This window comes from Chanodichthys erythropterus, chromosome 7 (genome assembly GCF_024489055.1).
Source record: "Chanodichthys erythropterus isolate Z2021 chromosome 7, ASM2448905v1, whole genome shotgun sequence".
NCBI lineage: Eukaryota > Metazoa > Chordata > Actinopteri > Cypriniformes > Xenocyprididae > Chanodichthys > Chanodichthys erythropterus.
Window position 1 is genome coordinate 21,649,358 of NC_090227.1, and position 20,627 is coordinate 21,669,984.

At 38.9% G+C, this 20,627-nt stretch overlaps 1 protein-coding gene across 1 annotated transcript; it reads left to right on the forward strand.

Moving 5' to 3' along the window:
- The first annotated feature begins 14,554 nt into the window (after positions 1-14,554).
- LOC137022703 (extracellular calcium-sensing receptor-like) lies at positions 14,555-18,645 on the forward strand. The gene is made up of 6 exons (XM_067389142.1): positions 14,555-14,775; positions 15,013-15,304; positions 15,403-16,230; positions 17,117-17,344; positions 17,511-17,634; positions 17,732-18,645. The coding sequence occupies exons 1-6, from the start codon at positions 14,555-14,557 to the stop codon at positions 18,643-18,645; spliced, it is 2,607 nt and encodes an 868-aa protein (XP_067245243.1).
- The last annotated feature ends 1,982 nt before the right edge of the window (positions 18,646-20,627 follow it).

Here is a 20,627-nt window from a genome sequence, read left to right on the forward strand (position 1 = left end):
AAAATATTTAAGAACAACGGAGAGAGGAAAGACTCTTTACTGACATGATGTTAGCCACATAGCATAGCTCATCAGAAATTTGTAAATTTCCTGTCAAAATATAGATCTCTATAAACTGAAATCCTTACATTTTATATATCTCTATCACAGTTCTACAATATATTGGGGAGTGATGCAAAGCTGAATTTTCAGCATCGTTACTCCAGTCTTCAGTGTCACATGATCCTTCAGAAATCATTCTAATATAATGATTTGCTGCTCAAGAAACATTTATGATTATTTTCAATGTTGAAAACAGTTGTGTACTTTTTTTTCAGGATTCCTTGATGAATAGAAAGTTCAAAAGAACAGCATTTATCTGAAATACAAAGCTTCTGTAGCATTATACACTACCGTTCAAAAGTTTGGGGTCAGTAAGAATTTTTATTTTTATTTTTTTAAAATAAATTAAAGAAATGAATACTTTCATTCAGCAAGGATGCATTAAATCAATCAAAAGTGCCAGTAAAGACATTTATAATGTTACAAAAGATTAGATTTCAGATAAACACTGTTCTTTTGAACTTTCTATTCATCAAATAATCCTGAAAAAAAAATATAGTACACAAATATTTTGTACAATTGTACACATTAAATGTTTCTTGAGCAGCAAATCATCATATTATAATGATTTCTGAAGGATCATGTGACACTGAAGACTGGAGTAATGATGCTGAAAATTCAGCTTTGCCATCACAGGAATAAATTACTTTGTGAAATATATTCAAATAGAAAACAGTTATTTTAAATTGTAATAATATTTCACAATATTACTGTTTTTACTGTATTTTTAATTAAATGTAGCCTTGGTGAGCAGACAAAACTTCTTTTAAAAACATTAGAAATCTTAGCGGTTCCAAACATTTGGACTGTACTGTATATCAGGTGACCGCGGAAGACCCAGAGGTGAATACAGTTCAATACAGTACAAATATTTATTTAGTCCCACAAACAAACAGTCTGTAACAGTCTGCCAGGCGTGGTATAGTTGCACGCTGCAGCTGGAGAACAAAGGAAATCACAGAAGCTTCCCGTATGAGTCCCAGATCCTTGGTAGTAGAGTGGTCCTGCTGGAGTGACGCAGATGGAGAAGGCCCAGGCTGGCAGATGGACGTTACCATGCCTGCAGACAGGTATCACTGAACGGCTGGTCACGATAGCAGGAACACAATCAGGCTCTGGGGCTGGGACTGAGACTCAGATACAATGCCGCTAACACACACACAGATAGCATTACGTATAAGAGCAGAGAGCTGTGCTGCGTCCCAATTCGCCTACTTATACTACGCCCTAAAGGTATGTACTTTTTCTGTGAACAAAAAATACTTACTTTTGAGTGTGTAGTAAAAGAGTAGACAAGCATTGGGACATACTATCACGTCATACAATTGCGTCTTTGCTCTCTGTCGCATCCAGTCACCGTAAACTGGCCTGTCAATCATCTCACATCCTCCATATTTCATTTAGCTCATTTCCTACCGTATCGGAGAGAAATGCAGTACCATGTTGATCTGCAGTCACGGGTCTTTCATGTGGAGAACTCTCCACATATTAATGCATGATGATACATAAAAGTTAATGGCCAATCAGATCTTTATAAAAGTCCACATTGGTGTTTGCAGATGAAAAATAACACGGATAACTTTAAATAAATATTTTCTATCAGTTTGACTGATTATTAGTCACTCAAACCTCTCTGCGTCGATCGTGCATATCCGCCATGTTTTGTAGTTTTTTAACACTTTTTACTCATGTTTGTAGTTCAATTGATGAGATACTGGTGGCCACGCCCTCGGCGGCGCAAGTCAAGGAGCTTCTTAACTCTGTAAACAGGAGAACCCTCGACCAAGACCGGACATCGGGAGGGTCAGGTGGGAGCGCGAATAACTGGCTTGAGAACAATAGCCCTGGAGGACATTGACAAGGAATAACGACATTGGTTATGCCTGCCTTGACCTGTCTCTCTATACCCCATTTGCATAAAGGAATCCTTCTGTCACTGTCCTGCACTGACGTGGCATCCATAAAATTTCCCTCTGACCCTGAATCAATGAAGGCTTGACACATTGTGGTAGTTCCTTTCCATCTGAGAATAACAGGTAATGTGTCTTAGCTGGAGGGGAAGGTGAAACTATGCATAACATTTTACCTTTCTGAGCAACATAATTTCTGATGTAGAGGATGAATAAATGTTGATTTTAGGTATGTTTGTCTGTGCTGTGGTTTTGATTTAACTAATCAGTGTAAATAGTGTATGTAGATATTTTTATTAACCTTTACAATATGACCAAATGTTGTCTCTTAAAATTATTTCTATAAACCTTTACAATATGATCATATGTGATGTTTTTTTTTATCTTTACAATGTAGCCAGATGTAAGCTGTCAGTATCTTTTTAATAAAACCATATAATGTGAGCTCTTACAATTTAAAGGGATGAAGTATTCTGATTTAAATAGAATAAGTCATGTCACTTTGCAAATTAATTCTATCTTGGTTTATTGCATTTGAAAATTAAATGGTGAAACATTATGTCTACATGAAGGTCAGTAAAAGGTGTCTATAGCTTCCTGATAACAACACTCTTACGACTGATTTTATCACAACTTATTAAATTACAAATTTTCTAAAATACAAATCACAGTTATCTTTAACAAAACTGATTTAAAATAATTCCAGTCGTCTTCACCTACACCTTCTACATGCTGCTCCATCAACTCCTGACAGTCCCATGGTTTACAATTTTACAATTTGAAACATTTACTGTCATTTCTCTAAAGTTATAGCTCGCTATAAACAATCTTTTAATTACTGATCTAGCTACCGGATGTGTGATAGATTGAAATATGCATTTAAATTCATAATATGCAATTAAATTCATAAATTCAAAAACAGTAAAAATATTTTACCTATGATCTTGTGAATGTTTAAAACTTTATAGAATGTACATATGTAATTTGTTTATCATTTTGAGTTCATCTGTGATCTATTAGTTGGGCACATTTAAGGTGTGTGATCGATTGCTCTGGCCTGCTGGAACACTAGGGGGAGATCTCGCGGGTTTCTTCATTCTACATAAAGTTCACAGTGGGGAAACAACCACGAGATTTATGTTTGTTCATCTCCCTCTTTTCAGGTATTCTAATGATAAACTGTTATAAGGTGTTAATAATATAATGTTTAAGAGTGTGCAGATGTTATAATGATACCGATTGCATTTTGTTAAAGATGTTTTAAAAGTTAATTATTGGTTTAGAGATGTACGAGCTCAGCCATGAGATGGCGCAAGGCCTACATAATGGTGCGAGATCACATGTAGAGTGTTTAATATTTGCGTATTTTGTATTTAATGTTTAATGTTGTTGGTTTAGTGCCAATTGGTTGAATTGCTTTAAAAACATGAATATATTGAGAAATGTGAAAAGTGAATTACAGAGAATCCAAGATATTGATGTATTTTCAGACGAGATAATTGTTTAAAGAGTATTAACATGTTATTTTGAATTGTATCAGATATTCTCATAAACAGCTATATAATATGTATTAATTAATGTATTATTTATAAATAACTGAAGATCTTATAAGTAACTAAAAATTGTATAATGAATAGCTTATGGTACTCATTGTAAAAATCTGTGAAATGAAAAGAGAAGATCATTGATGCTGTTTTGCAAAGTTTATTGTCAATTGTCATGAACAGATTCTACATAAAGTTCACAGTGGGGAAACAACCACGAGATTTATGTTTGTTCATCTCCCTCTTTTCAGAGGTATAACATTTGGAGGCACCGCTGGGATATACTCTTCAGAGGGTGGTCGTCACTTACCTGGCAGACAACTTTTGATGCAGTACATCCCCTAAAACAACCCAGATCAACAGTGGAGTGGAAAGAGTTCCTGCAGTAAAGGCAAGAAAGACGTAAAGAACTGTAAACCTGAGGCCACAGAGATAATCAGGTGAAACAGATAAATTCACTCAGTCTCAATTAAGCCCCAACTCAGAGAAAAGATCCACTCTAGAGTCAAAATGGAGACAACAGTGCTAGAGGAAATGCAAGTTGAGATCATTGCCATGTTAAATCCCTATCCAAAGACAAACTTCTCAGTGTTTGTGAGTTCCTGAACATATCAGATCAAGAGAAAGTCCCTTCTAAATCACGCATGTCTCTGATCTCTCACATCCTTCAACATCTTGAAGAGGACATAACAGAGCTAGAAGATGGTGGCATGTCTGTACTATTAAGCTTGAGACATAAAATAGTAGAATTGAGTACAGTCGCTGAAAATGAGCCAACAGAGCAATGCAAAGTCGCAGAAAAAGATAGATTGCAAAAGGAGTTAGATGAACTGAAGTGTGCAATGAAACAAAAATTGAGTGAAATGCAACAATTGGACGAACTGAGCACAAAACAAAGTAGTATTCAGCCTCAACCACAAATTGCTGCACACCTGCAACCCTTTGTGAATGTTCAGCATTTAAGCCCACCTTGGCGCAAAGAGTTCAAAATTTCTGGACAAATCGGTGAGCCAGGTCAAAAGAGAAATTGACCTTTTCAAGTTTGGCTCACCAGATCGAGAACGGTCTGAGCAGAGGCTACCCAGAATGTGAGATTTGTGATGCAGTCATTCGTGCCATTTCCCCTGGCTTGCAGTTACGAAGCTATTTAGAAGGAAAGTCCAATCTGACTCTACCTACACTCAGACGAATTTTACGTTCTCACTTCCAAGAAAAAAATGCAACCGAACTTTATAAGCAACTTACTTCTGAATGCCAAGGGAACAAAGAAACACCTCAGAGTTTCCTAATGCGTGTTTTGGACCTGCGTCAGAAAACCTTGTTTGCATCCCAAGAAGTAGAATCAGGCCTAAAATATGATCCAGCGTTAGTTCAGAGCATGTTCTTACATACTGTACTCACCGGTCTCCAAAGTGACAGCATTAAAGTAGACATGCAGCCCCTCCTTCTTGACATGAAAACCACAGATGAGGCTCTGTTGGAGAAATTAAATATTGCTTGTGCTAATGAGGCAGAAAGACAAAAGAAAAAGAAAACCCATGTGCAGCACACCCCTACTGTTGTCCATTCAGTCAAGTCCAGTGATGAAACCACTGATAAGAAACCCAGTGTGACTTCAAGCGGACCAAAACCATCTTCCAGTGTGCTGTCAGAACTTAAAGAACTGAGAACTGATATAGCATCACTAAAAACACTCAGTGCTGAAATAGCTCACATTCGAGAATCATTGCAGCAACCAGCCTTTGCCTCACCACAATGCCCCATTCCTACACCGAGGACTTCTGACAGAGAAATTGTTCAGTGTCCAGTGCAACCATATTGGCCATCACCGGGTACCAACCAAACAAGAGTGAACACTCAATTTCAACCCCAATATATGCCTCGACAATATTATGCACCGACTACTCGTTCTCAAGCAAGAAAGTGCTTCAATTGTCAGCAGCAAAGAACAGAGGACCGTTGCATGCATTGCTTTAGATGTGGCAGTGGGGAGCACTTTCAAGCAGGATGCAGAATTCGTGGCATTAAGCCTTCAAGGGAGAGTCCTTTAAATGGAGAGCGGTTACTTCCGCGGGACAGGAGTAACCAGATCCACTGACCAGTCCCCAAAATGTGCAGCCTGTGAAAGAACAGAGAAGATAATGAAGCAGTGTTCACAATGTAAAAAGGCACTGTATTGTTCTAAAAACTGCCAAACTCACCATTGGGTTGAACACAAGCAAACTTGTATCAACTCACTGAAACCAGTGTCAAACTCCTGCATGACCATGAGTGTTCACGCCCCTACAGAATCAAAGTTAATCAGCATTCTCCTGTGACATCATTGGTAGGGAGGCAATGTCTTGTTGAATGTTACCTGCATGGCCAACAAATTCAAGCACTGTGGGACACTGGCTCTCAGGTATGTGTCATTGATGAACTGTGGAAACAGGAATACTTACCAGAAGTCCCATTGAGAGCTGTGTCCGATATCCTTGAGGCTCCAAATACGTTGAACCTTGTGGCTGCCAATGGCATTGATCTGCCCTATATTGGATATGTTGAAGTGACATTCAGATTATCATCACCGGCATCTCACCAAGCTGAACTTGTCATTCCTATGCTCGTAGCGAGGGGTCAAAATCTCTCACACCCTATCATAGGTTTCAATGTGATAGAACAAATTGTGAACTCCATTGAACAAGCACAACCAAACACTGTAAACAGTATGCTTGAGAGAACTGTGAAAGCTGCATTCCCCAGCTTAAAGAGGAGCAAAGTCCAGACATTTATCCAACTCTTGAGTGCAGAGAGCTCATGTGAATATACAGTAAAGACCACAAAAGTGCATGTTAACATTCCAAAACGTAGTACTGTACAGGTCTTATGCAGAGTGTACATGCAGCCAGTTAAAGAGGACAGCACACTCCTTTTTGAACCTGATGTGAACCCCCAATGGCCGGATGGGCTTGAATTCACAGAAAGTCTAGTGTGTCTAAAAAAGGGGGCTCCAATAAATATCACAATTGAGGTGTACAATGACACTGATCATGATGTAACTCTCATGGGCCAGACCCCAGTCGGTACATTACAGTTGGTCAAGAATGTCTTACCTGCTAGTATGTTTGAGGTGCCAGTAAACTCTACCTCTGTTGGGGTATGTCACATCCAGGCAGCGGATACTGATGAATGGGACCCGCCTGTCGATGTCAGCCACCTGAATAAACACCAGAGACAGGTAGTACAGCAAATGCTAAGAGAAGAGTGCCATTCATTTTCTAAGTCAGACAGCGACATTGGGTGCATCAGAAATTTGCAACTGAGCATCTCACTTAAAGATGATGAACCAGTCAATCGTACTTACATGTCTGTGCCAAAGCCTCTGTATCGTGAGATGAAAGAATACTTACATGACCTCATAGTACAAGGCTGGATTGAAAAATCAAACTCATCCTACTCTTCTCCAATCGTGTGCGTAAGAAAGAAAGATGGCAGCCTCCGTTTATGTATTGATTATCGGGACCTGAACAGAAAGACTCACCCAGATAGACAACCAATTCCGAGGGTGCAGGACATTATGGACAGCCTTGGTGGTAATTCCTGGTTTTCGTCATTAGATCAAGGGAAGGCCTACCACCAGGGGTTCATGTCAAAGGAGAGTAAACACCTAACTGCTTTCGTGACACCATGGGGCCTATATGAATGGGTGCGTATCCCTTTCGGGCTGATGAATGGTCCCGCAGCCTTCCAACGATGTATGGAAGAGTGTTTAGAAGGCTTGCGAGATGAGATCTGCATCCCATACCTCGACGACACCTTGGTGTTTAGTAAGACCTTGAGAAACATGTCCAGGATGTAAGAAAAGTTCTGCAACAGCTTAGGCAACATGGCATCAAACTTAAGCCAAGTAAGTGTGAGCTTTTCAAATCTGAAGTCCGCTACCTGGGTAGAATAGTTTCTGCAGAGGGAAGTAAAGTCGATCCCGCAGACACAGAAGCTGTCAGATCCCTGAAAGACAAACAACCAAAGAATGTGGGTGAGCTGAGGAGAATTCTTGGTCTACTTGGCTACTACAGACAGTACATTAAAGATTTCTCTCGCATTGCTAGCCCTTTGTATGACCTGTTAAAAAGTACTCCAGAAGATAACGCTCACCTGAAAAATAACCAAAGACAATCAAAGACAAAATGCATGAAAACTGGTGTGCCATCGAGTAAGTCCATTACCTGGACGGAACAACAGCAGAGCACCCTTGAACAACTAATTGACTGTTTGCTCCAGCCCCCTGTATTGGCCTTCCCGGACTTTTCACAGTCTTTTATACTGCATACTGATGCGTCAGCTCAAGGCTTAGGTGCAGTATTATACCAGAAGCAAAATGAGAAACTTCGTGTGATTGCCTATGGGTCCCGTACTCTATCCGCTGCTGAGAAAAACTACCACTTGCACTCAGGCAAGCTTGAATTTCTTGCTTTGAAGTGGTCAATCACCGAAAAATTTCGTGATTACTTGTATTATGCTCCAACTTTCACTGTATATAGTGACAATAACCCCCTTACTTATGTCCTGTCAACTGCCAAATTGAATGCCACCGGTTGCAGGTGGGTTGCTGATTTGGCAGATTTCCACTTTACAATCAGATATCGCCCAGGCCGTGAAAATATTGATGCTGATACGCTGTCGCGACTGCCCCTTGACATAGGAACTATGATGAAAGAGTGTTCTGAGGAATTGTCATCTGATGTAATTGGTGCGACAATTCAAGCTGTAGAAGCTCAAGAGGGTCCCAGCATCCCATGGTCAGTCTCCACTAACTGTTCATCTATTGAAGCTTGTCCAGCAGTCCCGACAGTAACTCCATTGTCAATGACGGAGATCCAACAAGCACAAACTAATGACCAGGATATTAGTCCTGTATATGAATGCAAACTGTCTGGAACCAAACCTCAAGTAAAACACCTAAAAGATTACAGCCTCAAAACAAAATGCCTTTTCGTGAGTGGGGAAAGCTTACCATTAATAAGGATGGTATCCTCTGCCGAACCACTTCCACACGTACACAGTTGGTCCTCCCTGAGAAATTTAAAGGAACAGTTGTGCGAGAGCTTCATGATGAAATGGGCCATCCAGGTACAGATCGCACTCTCTCACTCATCCGTGAACGTTTCTTTTGGCCATATATGCAGGCTGATATTGAGCATTATGTCACAAAAACATGCAGATGCCTGAAGCAGAAAAAGCCCTGTTATGAGACAAGAGCCCCATTGACAAACATTGTTACGACTCAGCCCTTTGAATTGATCTCAGTTGACTTTCTCCACTTAGACCGCTGCAAAAGGAGGTTATGAGTATATACTTGTGGTAGTAGATCATTTCACCCGATTCGCCCAAGCATACGCCACTAGTTCCAAATCGGGTAAAACGGCTGCAGATCGTATCTTTAATGATTTTGCCTTAAAATTTGGCTTCCCGTCTCGCATCCATCATGATCAAGGTGGAGAGTTTGAGAATCAATTGTTTGAACAGCTCCAAAAATACTGTGGCATCACGGGCTCCAGAACGACCCCATATCATCCGCAAGGCAATGGCCAAGCCGAGCGTTTTAACAGGACATTGTTACAAATGCTACGAACGCTCACAGAAAGTCAAAAATCTAACTGGAAAGACTCCTTGAATAAGCTACTGTATGCTTATAATTGTACCCGCTCAGAAGTCACAGGGTTTTCTCCTTTCTACCTTTTATATGGAAGGTCTCCAAGACTGCCGGTCGACATGTTGTTTGGCTTGAATTCAGAAATGCCTACCTGTAATCAGAAAGAATATGTGGAGAAATGGAAACACGGAATGGAAGAGGCATATAAAATCGCCAAAGAGTGTGCTCAAAAATCTGCTGACAGGAGCAAAAAGAGCTTTGACAGGAAGGTAAGGAGTACCACACTGCAGCCAGGTGATCGTGTTCTTGTAAAGAACTTAACACCCCGAGGGGGCCCTGGTAAACTTCGTAATTTCTGGGAAGACAGTATCCATGTAGTCGTTCGGCAGATGGGTGGTGAGCTTCCAATTTATGAAGTAAAGCCAGAAAAGGGAAAGGGACGATCCAGAGTCCTCCATCGCAACTTATTAATGCCTTGTGACCACCTACCTCTTGAAACTGCTCTGCCTCAAAAGATCAGACCAAAACAGACATTGGAAAAGCCTCAAGTCAGCCATGTTGAATCTGAGGAAGAGAGTGAAGATGAATTAAATTTTCATTATATACCACCACAAGTACCTCAACCAAACAATGTTGTTGAACCTGAAAGTCTCAAACCACTACCTACCACAGAGTCTGATGAGCAGCCAAATGGGGTCATGGAACAAGTTCCTGCTTCAATGTCATCTGTGGAGAGTGACCAAGAGGATCAGGAGCCACCTGTGGAGACCGACAGTGCAGAACAAGAGTTGAACTTACCTGCTGATGAACAGGTTCCGGCTCCCATGTCATCCCCTGAAAGTGACCAAGAGGGTCAAAGAGAGGAAACCTACCAGCCACCTAGAAGGCAAAGATACCCACCAAGAGTACTTACCTATGACGAACTTGGTACACCGACTTATGTCAGGCAACTAAATGGGATCTTGCAGACACCACAACAGAACTTACCGTATGTGTCTGCTCATGGACTGTCAACATGGTTGCCACCTGTTCAGCAATGTTGTTACCAGTTGCCTGTTGTGTATGGAGTCCACTAAGGAGGGACCACAAACTGTTAAATTTGCAATTGGCATTATAGACTGTTACAGTCTGGCCCCTTGAACTTGTGGACTGTTCTGTTTTAGGAATATTGCCTTGAACATTCTTTGAACTTTTAAAGTTTGAAATTTATGGACTGTTTTGTCTGAGGAATATTGCCTTGAACAGTCTTGGAAGTTTGAAATTTTGAGAAAACAATGGACTGTTTGCCTTATGGACTGTAGTCGTGAGAGGCTGTTGGACTCTTGAAATTCAAAGAAAATATGGACTGTTGTTTCTTATCACTTTGAAGTGTTGCACTTTGATACATGGACGGTTCTTTCTGCTAAACTGTTGATTTGCTCCAGGAAGTGAACGAGTGAGTTTGGGACAATCTGTGGACTATTTAAATGTTGAACCGTTAAAAGAACTGTAGCACGAGAAAAAAAAAAAAAAACACCAAAAGGACTGAAAGACTCTTGTGTTAAAAGAGAATGGTAATGTCGAGACGACATTTAATTTTGGAGGGGAGTGTGTGATAGATTGAAATATGCATTTAAATTCATAATATGCAATTAAATTCATAAATTCAAAAAAACAGTAAAAATATTTTACCTATGATCTTGTGAATGTTTAAAACTTTATAGAATGTACATATGTAATTTGTTTATCATTTTGAGTTCATCTGTGATCTATTAGTTGGGCACATTTAAGGTGTGTGATCGATTGCTCTGGCCTGCTGGAACACTAGGGGGAGATCTCGCGGGTTTCTTCATTCTACATAAAGTTCACAGTGGGGAAACAACCACGAGATTTATGTTTGTTCATCTCCCTCTCTTTTCAGGTATTCTAATTATAAACTGTTATAAGGTGTTAATAATATAATGTTTAAGAGTGTGCAGATGTTATAATGATACCGATTGCATTTTGTTAAAGATGTTTTAAAAGTTAATTATTGGTTTAGAGATGTACGAGCTCAGCCATGAGATGGCGCAAGGCCTACATAATGGTGCGAGATCACATGTAGAGTGTTTAATATTTGCGTATTTTGTATTTAATGTTTAATGTTGTTGGTTTAGTGCCAATTGGTTGAATTGCTTTAAAAACATGAATATATTGAGAAATGTGAAAAGTGAATTACAGAGAATCCAAGATATTGATGTATTTTCAGACGAGATAATTGTTTAAAGAGTATTAACATGTTATTTTGAATTGTATCAGATATTCTCATAAACAGCTATATAATATGTATTAATTAATGTATTATTTATAAATAACTGAAGATCTTATAAGTAACTAAAAATTGTATAATGAATAGCTTATGGTACTCATTGTAAAAATCTGTGAAATGAAAAGAGAAGATCATTGATGCTGTTTTGCAAAGTTTATTGTCAATTGTCATGAACAGATTCTACATAAAGTTCACAGTGGGGAAACAACCACGAGATTTATGTTTGTTCATCTCCCTCTTTTCAGAGGTATAACAGATGTGCCAGTCAGTTTAGCGGAAGTCGGATGACAAAATGCGGAAGAGCGGCGAATTAAAAATGGGCGTGGCGGAATAAGGTGAATAAAATCAGTTAGTTTAGACTGGAGTGAGGTGAAACCAGAACAAAAAAGAAAGTTGTTGTTAACTAGGTGCATTCAATTGGTAGAAAATTATATTATTAATATAACTTCTAAATGCTAAAATTACTTTTTTTCAGGTTTAGCAAAAAAGCATCTTCTCTTACAAAGCTATAAAATCACTTTTTTTTTTTTTTTTTTTTGCAAAGAGGGCAAGAAAGAATTACAGTGAGAGTGACGGATACTTTATTGTCAGTATCGGGCTCGCAGATCACGTGGGTAGGGCACTTTTTACTGTTTGTGTGGATGCCCATGTCTGTCACCAACAAAGACCATTTTTGACCCAGGAAAAACCCTGCATTGATTCAAAAAAGTGAGTACACCCCTAAGTGAAAATGTCCAAATTGGGCCCAAAGTGTCCACCATTATTTTCCAGCACTGCCTTAACCCTCTTGGGCATAGAGTTCACCAGAGCTTCAGAGGTTGCCACTGGAGTCCTCTACACAACATCACAGAGCTGGTGGATGTTTGAGACCTTGCGCTCCTCCACCTTCCGTTTGAGGATGCCCCACAGATTCTCAATAGGGTTTAGGTCTGGAGATATGCTTGGCCAGTCCATCATTGTCTGAGCACTGACAGGCTGACCCCCCACCCCTTCAACCTCTGCACCAATGCTGGCAGCACTCATACGTCTATTTCCCAAACACAACCTCTGGATATGACCGCTGAGCATGTGCACTCAACTTCTTTGGTCGACCATGGCGAGGCCTGTTCTGAGTGGAACCTGTCCTGTTAAACCGCTGTATGGTCTTGGCCACCATGCTGCAGCTCAGTTTCAGGGTCTTGGCAATCTTCTTATAGCCTACGCCATCTTTATGTAGAGCAACAATTCTTTTTTTCAGATCCTCAGAGAGTTCTTTGCCATGAAGTGCCATGTTGAACTTGCAGTGACCAGTATGAGAGAGTGAGAGCGATAACACCAAATTTAACGTCTGAGACAAATTTTGCAAATCCTAAAAGATTCCTATAATCCTAGCCTAAAATCTGTTGTCTTTGATCGCTAGTTTGACATGTTCACCGACAGCCGGTTAATGACCGCTGCGATCAAATTTTACCTCCGACGAAATTCTGGCAGTGTCAGAAGATTTGGCGCACAATCCTCCAGTGTGACTTCTCCTACGATGAACGTCAAATTGTCTTCTTTTTTCAAGACAAGCCGTGATCAAAATTAATGATAGAGATGTTCAGTCCCGCGTGTAATGCAGCTCACTGTCAACAAATGTGTATGTTTTGATGATGTAAAACTCCGGACAAGTTTTCATGTGCGTGTCCGTTTTTAACGCGTTTTGACTGTTGTGCAGTCTGACATTAATGACAACTGAGATCCCACAGTGTGACATGAGGATCATGTTCGTACAGTCTGACAAGTAACCATCGCAAAGGACTATTATAAATCGCACAGTGTGAACCCGGCTTAACACTAACGAGTCACATGACACCAGGGAGAGAAAATGGCTAATTAGGCCCAATTTGGACATTTTCAGTTAGGGGTGTACTCACTTTTGTGGCCAGCGGTTTAGACATTAATGGCTGTGTGTTGAGTTATTTTGAGGGGACCGCAAATTTACACTGTTATACAAGCTGTTCACTCACTACTTTACATTGTAGCAAAGTGTCATTTCTTCTGTGTTGTCGCATGAAAAGATATAAAATTTTTACAAAAATGTGAGGAGTGTACTCACTTCTGTGAGATACTGTGTGTATATATATACAAATTCACAACAATACACATACCACAGAAGCAACATTTTGTTTTTTATTTATTTCTTTGTTTGTGCAAAAAGTTTTAGTCTGTAACTTCAGTCACTATAACCATGGTTTAGTCAGGTGTTATTTATGGATACCACACATACATCTGTCTCTAAGATGTCTCCTGTCAGATGTTAAATAGACATTTAGAAAATGTCTTTAAGATGTCTATGATTTAGAATTTAAGTAAAACTGCTTTGAGATGTTTGTACACAACAGATGCTTTGCAGATTAAACGCTCTTGATTATGTGATTATTCAGAAATAATTGACCGCTGAATATTGCGTTGGATCAATCAGAATTGTATTTCACAGACATGTTTAATAATATTTAAAATTATTTTAAAGTTAACACATGTTAGATGAATAAAAAATGTTCTTTAGCTAATACACAGAAGATACGTTAAAATAGGCATATGTCAATCATCCAGTTTGATAAATTCTTTATACCTTAGTATTACCACTTGTCACTGTATGATTTTGTTAAGTGTCTGTGTCTTTTTTTTTTTTTCTTTTTTTTTTCAAAAGTTAAATGCAAGACTGACATCTAGAGGACATTCTAATGAAAAACACAGTCAAGAAAACATGGACAAGTAGATATAATTGATATTATATTCCTAAGCTTTAAAACCCAATTTTTGTCACCTCAGCATCTCTAAATAATCATTTACAATCTCCCCGAGCAGAAAATCACTGTGAATGCATAAAAAATAAATTTTTCCATCAGTACTGTTTTCTTGCCCCTGACCCACCCGTTAAATAACTGGTTGTCAAAAGTTGTCATTACTTTACATAGATTAGAAAAATAGTGATAGGAGGGTAACATCCTGATTTCCAGGGACGCCCACTTAGCATCTTCTGCTCATTTAAAGCAACACCCACACAACCTTTATCATAAATTAGTAGGCTGAGTGGTTGAATAGCTCAGAAATAGAGATGTGGTTCACTCTGAACATCTGCCTTTATCTGTCTTTTAGCTTTCTTTTTTCAGCTTCAATACTCGGATCAGACATGTGTCAGCTCCAAGGACACTTCAGGCTGAATGGAATGTACAAAAATGGAGATTTTATATTTGGAGGCCTGTTTGAGGTTGATTTCCTCACAGTGTTCCCGGAGCTGAGCTTCAGAACTGAGCCAGAACCACCATACTGTGAGCAGTGAGTCTAGAGTGGATATGGACAACAATACGAAATAAAAATAGTTTTTTTTAAACTAGGAAAATATACCTCAAAAATAGTTTTGCAAAACATTTTGAATTCAATGTTAATTGCTATTGTGAATTTGTTCAAGTTATGTTTTACTGCTTCATTACTGTAATTGATTAATTACTATTTGTACTGCCAATTACCTTTCCAGAATAGTTTAAATATCAACATTGTCTTGCTTTTTCATAGATTTGATATGGAGAGCTTCCAGCAGGCACAGACCATGGCTTTTGCAATAGATGAGATCAATAAGAATCCAAACCTGCTTCCTAACATCACTCTTGGTTACCATGTTTATGACAACTGTGTGATGCTAGGAATGGCGTTCCGGGCTGCCATATCCCTGGCTAGTGGTACAGAAAAGTTCTTCTCAAACCTAAACTGCACTGGCCCACCACCAGTGATTGGGATTGTGGGGGATTCGAGTTCAACTGCTTCTATTGCTATTTCCAGTATTCTGGGGCTGTTTCGAGTACCTATAGTAAGATTGGATGAAAGAAAAAAGGTTTCTTATCTGTTTTTGTATGAAAAAACGTATCAAGTACTGATAATTTTTTGTTGGTCTTTCTCTCTAATAAGGTTAGTCACTATGCAACCTGCTCCTGTTTGAGTGACAGGAAAAAATACCCCTCTTTCTTCAGAACTATTCCCAGTGATGCCTTCCAGGTGCGGGCTATGGTTCAGATTTTAAAATATTTTGGATGGACCTGGGTTGGTCTTATCTACAGTGATGATGACTATGGCATCTATGCTGCTCAGTCCTTCCATCAGGAAATGCAGCTGTTTGGAGGCTGTGTTGCTTTTTCTGAAATCCTTCCCCATGATAACAACCACAGAGATATTCAGCGTATAACAGGAGTGATTCAGGCCTCTACAGCTAAAGTAATGGTTGTTTTTTCCACTCCATCCTTTTTGATACCTTTGTTGGATGAGGTGGTGTTGCAGAACATGACAGGCAGACAGTGGATTGCCAGTGAAGCTTGGGCCACCTCTCTTGTAAATCACGCTCCACGTTTACTTCCCTTTCTAAGAGGCACACTGGGGATCGCCATAAGGCGCGGAGAGATCCAAGGGCTTCATGAATTTCTGCTACGTCTCCATTCCAGCAATGATCCAAAAAATAACATGTTAAGGATCTTTTGGGAGAAAATGTTTGGTTGCAGTTTTGAAACTGGGAGTAAAGAGACAGATGGAGAGCAAGTCAAAAAGGTGTGTACAGGACAGGAGAATCTGAGCACAACAGACACACCATACACTGATGTTTCGGAGCTGAGGGCCTCTTATAATGTGTATAAGGCAGTTTATGCCCTTGCACATGCGCTTCATGACCTGATGCAGTGTGAGGAGGGTAGAGGACCATTCAGTGGGAACAGTTGTGCTGACATAACAAACCTGAAACCCTGGCAGGTAAGACCCACAGGAATAGTGCAGATTCTCTCCAGGCATATACACTGTGTTCCAAATTATTATGCAAGTGATGTATCAGTGGTATTTCAGTACAATAAATACTGAAATCTGAATGATTTAGAGAACAGAAGAACTCAAAATAAAGGCTGATGTCACAGTAAATAAAACTATTTAAAACTGAGTCTTTATGTATTTCCAAACCCACTGTAAATGTTTCTCTGTGAGTTTTGATTAGAGGTGGTGGAAATGCAACTTTACACACAACTGCTGGCCTGCATGGAGAGGTTCTTGAGACCCCAGAGACACCAGCAGCTTCAAATACCTGTTTGCTGCTCAACAGTGGCTTTTTTATATTTGAAATACAATTATTCTTTTTTTTTTTACAGAAACTTTCCTTCATAAGCCTTTATCTGACTGAGTTCTCTTGTGCTGTAAACAACTCACAAATTTTATGATAGTTCGATAATCTCCATTCAGTTTACACACAATATTAGTTGTTTTCATGTCTTCTGCATAACATTGCACCAATTCATGTTTTCATGCATCTTCAGAAAGATCTTTCTTTCTCCCCATATTGCATTTACCTTAGTAGACCTGGAAAACAATTGAACAAACCTGTCTGAGATTGATACTAGTTATCTGATAAAAGATAAAAGATATGGAGAAATAAAACAAACAATCAAACACTTTCTTTGAAAAACTAAAATCTGAATTTGAATCTGTTTATTTTATCTAATATGTTTATTGTACTGAAATTCTGCTCATATGTCATAATAATTTGGAACACAGTGTACAAGAACTGATTTGGAAAAGTAAAATATGTGCGGTACATTAATCAAAATTTCACATAAACATATAACACCTGTCCTGTCTACAAACTGTACAGTTGGTTCACTACCTACAGAAAGTGAACTTCACCACAGGCTTTGGGGATCATGTGTCATTTGATGAGAATGGAGATGCTCTGCCTATCTATGATGTACTAAACTGGCAGCCGAGCTCTGATGGGTCAATAAGGGTCCAAGCTGTTGGTGTAGTAAATGAAGAGGCAGCAACAGGGATGGTGCTCACACTGGATGACGATGCATTATACTGGAACTTTGAGCCAAAACAAGTAACTAACATTGCATGTTTATGTCATCCCTTTTGCAGATATAACCTAAAAATAGTCAAATCTTTGAAAAGATAAATAAGAAAGAAGTAATGGAAAGGCCAAGCTTGTCATTATGTAAAAGAGATGACAGACAAACACATGACTAACAACATGATGTCTCTTTCAGATCCCAAGGTCAGTGTGCAGTGAGAGCTGCCCCCCAGGCACAAGACGAGCCTCGAGGAAGGGCTTTCCTATTTGCTGTTTTGACTGCCTCCCATGCAGAGATGGATTAATTTCTAATACAACAGGTGAGATGATTATTGTTGGTCAATTTTTAATATAATTTTATTTTTAAAGTACTTTATGCTTAAAATTCTCACCATCTTTCTTTTTCTTAAATCACAGATGTAAATGAGTGCACAGTGTGTCCAGATGAGTTCTGGTCCAATAAAGATAAAGATCAATGTGTCCCCAAAGAGGTAGAGTTTCTATCCTATGAGGATCCTCTGGGCATCTCTCTGACCACTGCATCTCTGCTTGGCACCTGTTTCTGTGCTCTTGTGATGGTCATCTTCTCTCATCACCATAACACTCCCATAGTACGAGCCAACAATTCAGAGCTCAGCTTCCTTCTGCTGTTGTCACTCAAACTGAGTTTTCTGTGTGTACTGCTGTTCATTGGTCAGCCGCAGCGGTGGACATGTCAGTTAAGACATGCTGTGTTTGGCATAAGCTTTGTCCTGTGCATCTCCAGCATCCTGGTCAAGACTATGGTGGTAATAGCTGTGTTCAAGTCATCTCGACCAGAGGGCAAAAGTGCGTTAAAATGGTTTGGAGCAGCTCAACAAAGATGCACAGTTCTGGTCCTAACAGCCCTCCAGGTTGTGATATGTGCAGTCTGGCTCTCTACTGCCTCTCCAACACCACATAAAAACAACCAGTATATCCGCTCTAAAATAGTATATGAATGTGCTATTGGCTCAGTGGCTGGTTTTTCTATGCTGCTGGGATACATTGGACTGTTGGCAGCAGTAAGCTTCATGTTAGCCTTCCTGGCGAGAAATCTTCCAGATAATTTTAATGAAGCAAAGTTCATCACTTTCAGTATGTTGATCTTCTGTGCTGTGTGGATTGCGTTTGTTCCAGCATATTTGAGCTCTCCAGGGAAATATGCAGTAGCTGTGGAGATATTTGCCATTTTAGCTTCTAGTTTTGGATTACTGGTGGCCATATTTGCCCCAAAGTGCTACATCATCCTTTTACATCCAGAAAGAAACACTAAAAAAGCCATCATGGGAAGAGAAACACAAAAGAAATGATGATTTATTAACTAATTAAAGTTTGGTAGGAGCACGTTCAGATAATCTACTCAATCAATGCGAGAGGAGGCATATAGAGCAGTTTTGATATATACGACAGTTTTTACAGCATCCCTCCTCCACCCCAACTCTTCAATCTCAATTATTCCAATTTGGGGTTTCAACTCAAACAAATAAGTAAAATGTTTGTAACGCCTGCTGTTTTGTAGTATCATGTAACGCGTAACATATTTATACAGAAAAAGTTCAGTATGGAGATTTCAGTTTGGCATGCATGTTTTCCAAACGAATACAGCGTTGTTTTAACTGCACTTTGACTTTTATATACAGCTGTGACCAAAAGTATTGGCAGTGACATAAATTTTGTGTTTCAAAAAGTGCGCTGCTTCAGAATTTGCAGATTTCTTTTTAAACATGTTTGTATTGTATACTGGAAAACAATGATAAGCATATAAGTTTTAAAAGCTTTTATTGGAAAAATATTTAATTTGTGCAACATACAATGTTGACCCTTCTTCAAAACCTCTGCGATTTGTTCTGACATGCTGGATAGCTTATGGGCCAAATCCTGACTGATGGCAATACATTCTTACCTAATTACTGTAATGCTTAAAGCTGATTACAGTTTGTGAACTTCTGCCTGTCCACTTGCCTTTTGAGGATTGACTACAAGTTCTCTCTGGGATTAAGATCCGGGGAGTTGCCTGGCCACAAGTCCAAAATTTCAATGTAATGATCTCCAAGCCACTTCATTATCACTCTTGGCTTGTCACATGAGTGAACTGATTTCATCAAGTAGAACATGTTCCTGAATCAACATCTTTGTTAATCCTGGAACAACATTCCAATCAACCAATCAGATTTAAGAAACACGTTTACATTTTAAGTCAAGTTTACATTTTTTGTCAAACCAGGTTTGATGGTTCAACATCAGTGTTAATCACTTTACCTCTGATTTTAGGGATAAGGGTAGGGTTTAATTTAGTCGTAGGGATAGGGTTAGGACTAAAAGGTAACATTTTGCAATAAGGTTCATTAGTTAACATTAGTTAACTACATTAGTTAACATGGTAGCACTTTAGAAAAGGGAACACATATAAACTATTAACTACGACTTTTCCCTCAATAAACTCCTAATTTACTGATTATTAATAAAGTAGTTGTTTAGTTTAGGTATTGGGTAGGATTAAGAATGCAGAATAAGGACATGCAGAATAAGGCATTAATATGTGCTTAATAAGTACTAATAAATGGCCAGTAAGCTATAATATGCATACTAATAAGCAACTAGTTAAAATACTCTAAAATAAAGTGTTACCAACATGAACTGCACTTATACAGCATTTATTAATCTCTGTTAATGTTAATGTCAACATGTACTAAATTCTAATACATTATTAAAATCTTGTTAACATTAGTTAATGCACTGTGAAGTTACACAAACAAACAATGAACAACTGTATTTTCATTAACTAACGTTAACAAAGTTCAGTAAATGCAGTAACAAATGTATTGCTCATGGTTTGTTCATTTAATACATTTGCTAATGTTTAACTAATGAACCTTATTGTAAAGGGTTACCAACTAAATTTTCACACAGGAATGTTGTTTCGAGATCAACAAAATATGCTGAATCAGTAACATATCTTAGTTGGCAAAATCCTGGTGACCGAACGCTGTACAACCTGGCTGCTGCATATTGTTGATAGTGTTGCCATAGAAATGTAACATGGAAGGAGACTGGATTAGCAAAAACAAAAACATTGTGGTATGCAGGGAGGGAGACATCCATTTCTTTGGATAAATGTCAGCTAATGTTTACCACATTTGCCCTTAAACATTTGTTTTGGATTGCAAATGTAAATAAAATAACATTAATTATGAATTAATAATATTAATTATTATTTTCACCCATTTACTCACGGCTCAACACAAAACCAAATCTTAATACTACATTTTCAAAACCTCAGACTCTTCTGGCA